Source organism: Leucoraja erinacea, unplaced genomic scaffold, assembly GCF_028641065.1.
Source record: "Leucoraja erinacea ecotype New England unplaced genomic scaffold, Leri_hhj_1 Leri_270S, whole genome shotgun sequence".
In the NCBI taxonomy this organism is placed as follows: Eukaryota; Metazoa; Chordata; class Chondrichthyes; order Rajiformes; family Rajidae; genus Leucoraja; species Leucoraja erinaceus.
Window position 1 is genome coordinate 92,607 of NW_026576171.1, and position 11,342 is coordinate 103,948.

At 40.9% G+C, this 11,342-nt stretch overlaps 1 protein-coding gene across 1 annotated transcript; it reads right to left on the reverse strand.

The window, feature by feature from the left end:
- Window positions 1-5,027: 5,027 nt before the first annotated feature.
- Window positions 5,028-7,206, reverse strand: LOC129693373 (uncharacterized). The gene is made up of 2 exons (XM_055630210.1): window positions 6,245-7,206; window positions 5,028-5,440 (listed from the first exon to the last, which is right to left on the reverse strand). Exons 1-2 carry the CDS (start codon window positions 7,200-7,202, stop codon window positions 5,028-5,030), a joined length of 1,371 nt encoding a protein of 456 aa, XP_055486185.1. The 5' UTR covers window positions 7,203-7,206.
- Between the last annotated feature and the right edge of the window lie 4,136 nt (window positions 7,207-11,342).

Genomic DNA, 11,342 nt, shown 5'->3' on the forward strand with positions numbered 1-11,342 from the left:
CTTCGAGCCTGCACCACCATTCAATATGATCATGGCTGATCATCCAACTCAGTATCCTGTACCTGCCTTCTCTCCCTACCCCCTGATCCCTTTAGCCACAAGGGCCACATCTAACTACCTCTTAAATATAGCCAATGAACTGGCCTCAACTACCTTCTTGGCAGAGAATTCCAGAGATTCATCACTCTGTGTGAAAAATGTTTTTCTCATCTCTGTCCTAAAGGATTTCCCCCTTATCTTTAAACTGTGACCCCTTGTTCTGGACTTCCCCAACATCTGGAACAATCTTCCTGCATCTAGCCTGTCCAACCCCTTAAGAATTTTGTACGTTTCTATAAGATCTGCCCTCAATCTTCTAAATTCTAGCAAGTACAAGCCGAGTCTATCTAGTCTTTCTTCATATGAAAGTCCTGACATCCCAGGAATTAGTCTGGTGAACCTTCTCTGTACTCCCTCTATGGCAACAATGTCTTTGAGCATTGGACATTGTGACATCACACAATGGAACGTTCACCAGGGGCTGGGGCTGGGGCTGATTCTATGGGTGAGATGCCAGTATTTTTTGAAATATTGGAGGGGGGGGGGGGGGGGGGGGGGGGGGACATTGTTTCTCTTGTCATGGCAGTTCATTACTTTTGTCTTGAATTCCTTCTTTTGGATAAATTTCTAGCGTTATTTCTTGTTGAATCTTCATTCCTTCTATGAAGCCAATAACATATGAATAAAAAGGACAATTTTATCTTTTGTAGATATTTATAAACTTCTATAAACATTGTACTACCATATACCGATCTGGCTGTATCTTGGCAACTTCCTTTCGTCTCTTGTGCCGTTCTGCTCATTACTGCTTCTCAACGTTGCTTTGTGTTGTTCCTTGAACATCCAGCAACTCGATTGCTCCCATCTCTTTGCATGATGTAAAAAAAAGTGAAAGATATTTATCACGATGTAGATATTCATAAACTTGTAAAGGTAATTTCATCTATTGTAGACATTTATAAACTTCTTAAGACAATTATATATATAAATGCATTTACCTATAATTTAAAAAAAAAACATTACACAATTATGTACCATTTTGTATGTAATTTGGAAGCTTATTGTTGTGTCTCTTGTTCCATGCAAACTTCCATTAACTTTTGAAGCTCCTCAAGAGGTTCAGTCCTTTCATGTTCTGTCTCTTGGTCACTTCTGATCCATACTGCTTCTCAACATCTATTTACAGTGTCCATTCACCATCATGCAACTTATTTTCTCCTGCTTCTGGGCATGAATTTAAAAAAAGGAGATATTTATTACAATGTAGATATTTATAAAATTCTATCTGTCAATCCATCAACATACAAATAAAAAAAGAGATTTTGTATCATATACCAATTTCGGTGTTTTTTTATCAATTTCTTGTTCCCTACTGTCCTTCATTTATTTCTCGCAGATCCCAAAGACGTTCAGTCTAAATATCTCGGATCCAGAAATGAGGCGACAGTGACAGCTCTAGACAAAAAGGCAGCATTTGAATGGTATTAGGGTATTCTGATAAAACTAAAGTAAATTTGTATCAAGGATAAAAAAAACAATGCACGGGTCCGAAATAATTTCAAATACTGACCTTTCATCCATCTTAAGATCTGAAGTTGATTTTCACTGATGGTTACAGAATTTTCAATTCCACTGCAACTCCTGAGAAAATGCAGTCAATCGTTACAAACAAAATAACTCGATAATAGACCAAAGTGGAAGGTAACACTCATGTCAAACAACAGAAAAGGTAACAATAATTTCCTACAAGGCAGAAATTAACCACATAACCTTGATACGCAATGCCATTACCAACACCAAATCCTCAAACATCAATATCTCGGCAATCATCATTTACTCAATAATTGGCTCAACAATTGAACTGTACCTGATACATATACCCTAGATGTGCAAGCCTGTAGTTTTATATCTTGCAGCAAATAATCCATCTGCAAACGTTGTCAGGAAGCACGACATCAGCTCCAGCAACCTTCTATCCAAAAACCCAATGCAATTGGCAAGATTTTACATGTCACTTAATGTGTCCTTGAAGCTTTTTCTGAGGCAGCATTTTAAACTTTTGTGTGCAGAAATGTGATTCCTGTGTTCAACATCCCTTGTTGAACTGAGGAGCAATAATCAAAAGTGTTGAAACTCTGGACATTCAGTTCCTTCCTGCATCGCTTTTTGCCTTCAGTTTTGCGTTCTTTCATTGACTTTAGGAAATTTTGAGCACTTAATGCAGCAGTCATTTCTCAACAAAGCATTTGTTTAATTGCAACATTCCTGGTTGATGTCCCATCCTTCAGGAACACTTTTACTTGTTCCTTCACCATTCCTCTTCTAAGAGCTACATATAGTTTGCCATGTTGAAATACTGGTTTCTCAAGGTATATCAAGACCTTCTCCATGGTTTGTCCTTGTGCCTTATGAATTGTCATCGCAAAACTCGACAGAATAGGGAATTGGCTCCGCCTAATGGGAATGTTTTCATCTTCTGACAAATTGATCTTCATCCTAGGAATTAGAACAATCTCTTCTTTGTAGGCCCCCATGTTGATTCTAGCAACTATGAGATTATTGTGTAGCTGTTCTACAATCAACCTCGTTCCATTGCATAGCTTTGGGGGGTGCAAGTTTCTGATTAAACCAATTGGAGATCCTTTATTCAACTCCAATTTGTGTGGTGGTAATCCACAGATCTCGACTGAATCGAGGAATTCCGTTGGGAAGTGAGTTGAATTTGTTCCGTCAGTGACAGAATTGAAAGAATAGTACTCCCTCATGGTTCCAGGGAAGCGTCTGACACACGCAGAATTGATTCTTCTCATCGTATCATTGTGAGGAACCAAGATACAATTGTTAGAGAATAATGTTGCAGGGTGGTCAAATGCTGGATAGATATAATCAATGCAGTCATCCAGTGTTCTTGCTGAGAGAACCATGTCTTCTGGAATGTTAATTTCATTGTCTTCATTCTTTGCAATCTTGTCCTCTTCTACATCTAACAAAAATTTAGAATACTCACCCTTTCCTTCGCTCAATCGGATATTTCTCTTCAATTCAAACTTTGTGAAAGTCCGCCACAAGTACGATGTCTTGATGCAGGCGTTTTGAACATCAATATCACTTCCCATCTTCACTACAGGAAGGAGTTGTCTAAAATCACCACAACAAATGGTAAGAATTCCGCCAAAATGATCCTTTTTGCATACATCTTGAAGAGTTCTGTCCACCGCTTCAAAGCACTCCCTCCTAATCATTGGATACTCATCCCAAACAATGAGCTTCACTCTCCTGAAGAAATCTCCCGTTTTAGAGTTGCTGTTGATGTTGCACGTTGAATCCTCCGTCACATGGATAGGTATCTTGAATCGTGAATGTGCAGTTCTTCCACCAGGCATTAATGTTGCTGCGATACCAGACGATGCTACAGCAATGGCAATTTGACCTTGAGCTCTAACCGTGGAGAGGATCAAATTTATAATAAATGTTTTTCCTGTTCCTCCTGGTGAGTCAATGAAAATCATTGAAGATAGATCCCTTTGCAAGTAGTCGCACACATGGTCATAAACGTCTCTGCTCAGCATTCAGCAGAGGCTCATTCTCATCAACAAATCACTGTTGTTCTGATCTATTGTAATTCAATTCATTAAGTAAATCAACATTTTCACCATCAATGTCCATCCTTTCATTTCTTGGTCGGGGCAAGGAAAAATTTTCCATTGTGGTGTTGCAATTCTCAAGCTTGTCCTGAATATAAAAGAGAGCCTGATCATGATGTCTGTCATCAATTGTGATATTCTGATCACTTTTTCTTCTTCGCTCGCTTTCAAGGTAATCCTCAGACATGCAATTCTTGAAGCGATCCCATAATTGTAGAGGATCGTTGATGTCAGTATTTGTCAGCAGAACAACAAACAAATCCCTGATTGCCCTGGGGAGTCTTGTCATTTCAGCATCTTTCATTGTTTGTTGCCAATGGTCGTCAGTTTCCAACAAACCTCTTTCTCTGCAGATGTCTTTGAAGGAAGGAAGAATTACTCCATTATGTGTCTTCAAGGACTCAAAAGACACTGGTCCTTTCACGTGATGCAGAAGCAGTCTCATGTAGAAGAGGTCACCTTGTTTTGGAGAAATGACATGTATTCGTTCAAGAACGTTGACTTCAAAAATACCTGGGAAGTATTCCACACTCTTCCCAACCTTCCTTCTTTGCCATCTCTTGCTGCTCCATGTATAAAATTGAGGTACATCAACGTACAATAGTGTTCTTACAAACGGATCTTCAGAACTCAATCGAACAAATTCAGTCAAAGTGGTTCTCGCAATTCCATCATTCATCCCTTGCTGAGCAGCATCAAAAAATACTTGTTGTTGGTCTGGTAGATGTACATCAAGTCGAATGACAGGGGGGTGTCTCTCATGAGTAAGAAATCCAAGGACTGATGCCCCTGCCTCTGAAGGACCAATGTATCTGCCAGTCTGGTACTGTTTAATCTCGTCATTTACGTTAATTCCAAAAGCTGCCTGATCACATCCCTTCAAGGTGTACTTGATGACGTATTTGATTGACTGTACAGAGCAGCATATTTCGACGTTGAGGTGACATTTGAAAGCCTTCAATAGTTCTGCATTATAGGGCACAACCCAATTAGAAGTAATAGTCTGTAACGAACGTCCTTCTTGATGTCCCTGAAATCCTCCCATTGCGGGAGATCTTCTCCTGTACAGAGGATACGAATCATCGCCATACATTGTGCTTTCGACAAATGGCTTTGGGAATCTCTTGGTGCATCTTCCTTCCTTCCAACATCGAGATGTGGCCTTGCAGAACGGTCCATGGATCATGTGCTTGAGTACCAATTTATGCAGCTCAGGATCTGTTTGTGGGTCTGGAATTTCAGCTTGCACAAATCTTTCATATTGTTGAGGTCTTGGCTTACTCACTTCATCAAGCCAAAGCAGACAATGGAAATGAGGCAGGCCTCTCTTCTGATATTCCATAGTCAAGATGAAAGCAATACAGTTTCCAAAGAAGCCATCCAGCCATGATGGTCTTCATGAATATTTTTTCTTTTCAGCTCGAATACTCTTGCTATTAATTCCGGTCTATCAGACGGCTGCTGATTTGGAAAGAGGCACTGTCGGATCTCGCTCCAATTTGGATTGGAGGTCATTGTAATGAAGTATGCAGCAGTACCATACTTCCGAACATACATCGTGGCGTCCTGGCATCGTCCCATCATATATCTGGGACCACCGACAAATGTTGAAGAGAGGATGATGCGCCTTCCAATGTTTTCCAAGTCATCATCATCACGTAATGCATCCGTCAGTCCTTTGTACGTCGTTGACCTCAACGATACCTGATTCGTGCGAATATAATTCAGTCTATCACCTTCCATTTTAGCCGCCATATCTACAAGATATTGATGGAAGAGTCGTCCTCCTCTCAAAAGCTGGTTGAATTCATTGTCACGATTCATGATCCTATATGCATAATATCGCATTAGTGTCAATTTTCTGCCGGTACTCATTTGGAGTTGTGAATGCCATCCGTCATCACCAAGTGGAAAGAAAAGGATGTATTGAAAACTGTCATAAGACCTATGGGACTCCAAAATGATTTGCAGACCTCCTTCTGCTCCTCCTCTTCCTCTTCTTCTCAAGACAATGTGGCGTGATGTTGCCACAGGCTCATTACTGTTTGCTACGAGGACGGCAACTTAATTTGCAGTTTGCGTGTTAAACCTCCGTTCATGTTGGAAAGGTGGCCGATAATTGGGATCAATAACGATTAATGCCTCCGGTAAATCTCTAATTCTCTCCATCGCCATCACACGTGAATGAATGTAAGGGTTGTTTAGTCTTATCATGTTTTCAAGCATTTCAACAGTGTCCCTTTGAATACCAGCATCTTGGAGTATACTCATTCGCAACCCAATGCTATCTTGCGGGTCCATGAAATAGATTTGTAAGAATTTACTTTGTTGATCTTGGTCAGGCATCAAAGAACCAATGAAATGATGAATCTGGCCTTGAATGATCACTGAAGGATTCCATCCATGTGACACCACTTCCTTGGCACCAAATGACGTGAATTGAAAGAGACAATTGTATTGTCTAATATTCTTTTGGAACTCATGTGCTTGTGGCGTGTCACCTGTATACAAATTAATGAGTGCATTCGGGAGTGTTTTCAGAGGAGCAATGTTGACCTTACCCTTCATGCTGCAAAAGTTGGTAGTTTCTGCTGAGAAGTATTTAGCTCGACAATGAAGGCAAACATTGGTCATTTGACCAACATCAGCATTAATATTTCTCCTTATATGTCGTGCATTTCGTTGTTCATCCAGCCTTCTAGTTCTTTCATCTCCCATCTCTGAATCCCTTCTCATTTGTATTCTTTCTTGATGTTCCTCAAAATGTTGAGTTGTTTCTTGATGCATTTCTTGAGTTCTTCTCTCCTGCTCCCTCTCTCGTTTATTTCTGAGACGCTGACTTGTTTCTGGCTCTGTCTCTTGAGTTCTTCTCTCCAGGTCCCTCTCTCGTTTATTTCTGAGACGTTGACTTTTTTCTGGCTCTGTCTCTTGAGTTCTTCTCTCCTGCTCCCTCTCTCGTTTATTTCTGACACGTTGACTTCTTTCTTGCTCTGTCTCTCGAGTCCTTCTCTCCTGCTCCCTCTCTCGTCTATTTCTGAGACGTTGTCTTCTTTCTGGCTCTGTCTCTTGAGTTCTTCTCTCTTGCTCCCTCTCTCGTTTATTTCTGAGACGTTGAGTTCTTTCTGGCTGTGTCTCCTTATTCCTTCTCTCCTCCTTCCTCTCACATTTTTCTCTGAGACGTTGAGTTGTTTTTTGCTGCATCTCATGTGCACTTCTCTCCCGCTGTCTCCCCTGTCTATCTTGTAGACACTGAGATGTTTCAGGCTGTGTCTCTTGTGCCCTTCTCTCCTGGTTCGTCTCATGTGCACTTCTCTCCCGCTGTGTATCCTGACTATCTTGGAGACAGTGAGATGTTTCTGGCTGTGTCTGTTGTGCCCTTCTCTCCTTGTTTATTTCTGGATTACCTCGGAGATGTTGTGTTCTTTCTTGCTGAGTCTGTTGTTCTTTTCTCCTCCTCATTACTTCTCGATGTCCCATTTTCTCATCACAGGGCGTATGTTTATTCCTTCCTCTTGGCATGATTTGAAAACAGAATCTCAGTTGGCAATGAAGACTGGATTAAGTTTTTCAAGATGGAATTTTTCCGAATTAAAAAAAGCCCAAACACACTCTCAGTTATCAATGATGACAGATTAATTTATTCAAAATGGTAGCTTTCAGATCAAATGAAATAAATCACAAAGAAATTGTTTTGAAATCTCAGTTGTCAACGAAAACAGATCAATTTCTTGAAAATGGAGCCTTTCCTCTAGAATGAAATCAATCACAATGAAACCTGTTGTCAATTACAATGAAATGTTTTTTTTTTTAAAATATGTTGTCAATTTAAACTACAGAGATATAGTATATATATATTAAACTATTTTTAAAAAATCAAAAAAAATTAAACGTTGACAAAGTGAAAAGCAATGATTTAGAATCTAAGCTGTCAATGAAAGGACAGAAAATTTATTTAAAAAAACGGCATTTAAACGTCAATCAAAAATCAAAAAAATGCTGTTTTTGAAATAGTTATGAATTTTGTATTTTCAAAATTTTAAAGATTTATCAAATGGGGTAAATTTAACGTTAAAAAAGTTTATTTTAAACAATTTTTTTTTTAAATTAAAAAAGTCAACGATGACTGAAAAAACAATGATTTTGAATCTAAGTTGTCAATGAAAAGACAGCAAATTTATTTTTTTAAAAACAGTATTTGAAATTAAAAGTTTGTGTTAAAAAGTAGTAATATTAAGTGAGAAATAAATCAATTCAATGAAAAACAAATAAAGAATTTAACAATGAAATGCAATCAAATGTTAATGTTATAAAATTAATCGTTTAAATGAAATGCACTCTTCACTAAGCACGCGCCCCCACAAACAGATCAGAGCGTCTTCACAAACCGTGACAGACACTAAGCACCCGGCACCACAACTTATCTTGTTTAAAAAAAGTCAACGATGACAAAGTGAAATAACAATGATTTTAGTTTTCAAAGACAATCGTATAGAATTTAGAAATGTCAAGATGGTAATGATGTTACAAACGGGGAATATATAACGTTAGAAAAAAGTTTTTTGAGAGGTGGGGGAGGAAGAGGGGGTGGGGAAGGGGGGGAGAGAGGGAGGGAGGGGAGTTGAAATTATTAGTGTTAAAAAGTAATGTTAAGTGAGAAATAATTCAATTCAATGAAAAACAAAAAGAATTTAACAATAAAATGTTAATGTTAAAAATGAAATGCACTCTTGAAGATTTATAATGGACAGTTAAATGAGAACATTCAATGTAATAAAAATAAAGAAAATAACAATGAAATGCAATAAAATGTTAATTAAAAAAAAATAATCTTTTAAATTAAATACACTTTTTTAGATTTATAATGATCAGGTAAATGAGAAACAAGTAAATTCAATCCAATAAAAATAAAGCTGATTATTATCGTCGGACAAATGCAATTCAGGACTTTTCACTTCACAAGCAAAGTCAGAATGACGGTTAGTGAAGAATTCAAACAATCGCTGAGCGTTCAAGATGCTGCGCGCGCTCCTGCACCAAGGGGGGGGGGGGGGGGGGGGGTGTGTGTCGTCACACACAAAGACCTTCTAGCGGAGAGCTCCGCTATAAGATCTTTGGTCACACACTAAGCTCGCGCCTCCACAAACAGATGAGCGTCTTCTTGAATGGAGAGCGCGTGGCCGCCTCCACAAACAGTCACACACACTGTGGACCCGCCCCCACAAAAAAATTGTGTGTGAGGAAGGGGAGGAGGGGGGGGGGGGGGGGGGGAGAGGGCGTGCATGAGTCGAGAGAAGAAAGGGCAGAGAAGCAGAGAGAGAAGAGAGTTGGCCTCCAACAGACAGAGACACCAGACACACAACAAAAAACAGCAAAATAAAACTCAGCGGGTGAACTTCCGGGTTTCGACCAACGGTGACCCTTCAATTCGCTCACATAGATGTTTCGGAGTTTTACGCTTTTTTTAAACAGACCATTCAGCATCTGCCTTGTACATCCAATTGGACCGCCAGGGAACAAAAGGGGACTGCCGCACCCACAGCAATGGGACACCGTCACTAAACAGACCCAGTGGGGATGGGGCGGGGGGGTAAAAGTGTAGGCGGACATGTGGGGCCAGGGGGGAACACAGGGCGGCGTGGACCCGCCCACAAAAGGCATCCGATCAGCATGGGGGCTGCCGACAACACAGGGGGAACGCCACATTCACAGGAAGCTGTCAAATCTAGGAAAATTGAGTTTTATTCAGTTTTATGTCTCCATATGAAAAAGACACACAAGTGGTGGGAGCCGATTTTCCAGCATCTGTAGTTCCTTCTTAAAGACAGAGACTGTGCATGGTAAGGGAATGAGGAGGGAGGAGTGGAGAGGGGGGGGAGAGGGAGAGGGGGTGGAGGGGAGAGGAGAGAGAGATGGAGAGGGGAGGGGGGGAGAGGGGAGGTGGGGGGGGGGGGGGGGGGGGGGGGCGGCGATGAGTCAGAGAGAGAGGTGGTGAAGGGCAGGAGAGAGAGAGGTGGGTCAGCTATTACAGTAAATTAAACATTGTCACTAATGCCAGCGTGTGTAGAGTAATAAGTCTTTAAAAAATAATCTCGGAGCTGCCTGTGAAAACTTACCGGTACTCGCGGTAAAGTGAAGCCGCGGTCTCAATTAATAAGCGCGATCGTGGAGCCGAGGATCATCTCCGCGGGCGGGCAGGGGTGGGGGGGGGGGGCTGTAACATAGTGCCATCTGTAGCGGTCGTTTGCTCGTTTTTAGACCCTGATAACGGGAGAAAAACGGAGGGATATCGATCGCTATTTACCGCGAGTATCTAAGTTCCGCGATCGGAGCACTTTTTCCCGGCAAGTTTTCGCAGGCAGCTTCGAGATTATTTGTTAAAGACTTATTACTCTACAACAGGCTGGCATTAGTGACAATGTTTAATTGACCGTGTTATAGTTTAGGCCCTCAATTTCATGAATGAATAAGTGAGTGAGTGAGTGAGTGAGTGAAAAGTAGGGACTTTGCTTTCCTGCACTTTAATCCACTTCGCAGCACTTTCTTCAGCCTTTTTTATGCTTTTCCCACTAAATACAATGAACCTGCTGCAAGTTTCCATGACATTTATTCTACAGAAAAACACATCGGAATCTCCTGTAAAACAGGCATCTGTGAAGCCCCCTCAGCCATTTTGTGTGCTTGCCTGAAACAAAGCGCGTGATTGGCCAACTGGCAGACAACTTAATGTCAAACGTGTTTTCATTGGACTAAAAAATTCCCGACATTTTTCCTGTTTTTCTCTAATTTAATAAAAATGGGCAAGTCTTCTTCATATCGAGTTTCGGGGGTGATTTATATAAATATTTTTACACAAAATGTGAAAATTTCATGTAGTTTGGTGACTTGGGTCACGAAACTGCAGAATAAAGCTCCTCGGCCCACAGCCTATTCTCTGTACTCCCAATATGGCAACAATGTATTTGAACATTGGGCATTGTGACATCACACGATGGAACGTTCACCGGGGCTGTGGCTCCTGCAAAGGCATATGTAAATGAATCCATTCCGATTGGACATCTGTGAGCATCGGGCATTGTGACATCACACGATGGAACGTTCACCAGGGGCTGCGGCTGGGGCTGCTTCTATGGGTGAGAAGCCAGTTTATTTTTGAAATATTGAGGTGGGGGGGTGGGGTGAAGGATTTGATTAAAAAAGTGTACTTAAACACGACAAAATGTAATGAGGAGCGGATACTTAGAAAGAAAAGCGAAATCTCTACCGAAATGGAAAAGACGTCGGCGATTCTGCGTCCGGTTTCGGAGTTGCGGGGAATCAAAGGAAGAAACGCGGCCGGAAGCCGTACATGCAAATGGATCCATTCCGATTGGACGTCTGCGAGCGTCGGGCATCGCGATTGGACGTCCGCGAGCATCGGGCATTGTGACATCGCACGGCGGGAATGAATCGAAAGGCAGGAAGGGATCCGTACGGCAGGCGGTCGGATGGGGCGAGAGTTTTAAAACTATATAGATATGTACACCAGCAGCTATATGTACACCAAATTATTTACATTTATACACTAATCAAATATTTACAAAGCCATACAAAAAAGAGAGAAAAATACAAAAGAAAAAGCCCTCATATACTATACAGTATCTTAATCATATATACAACCCA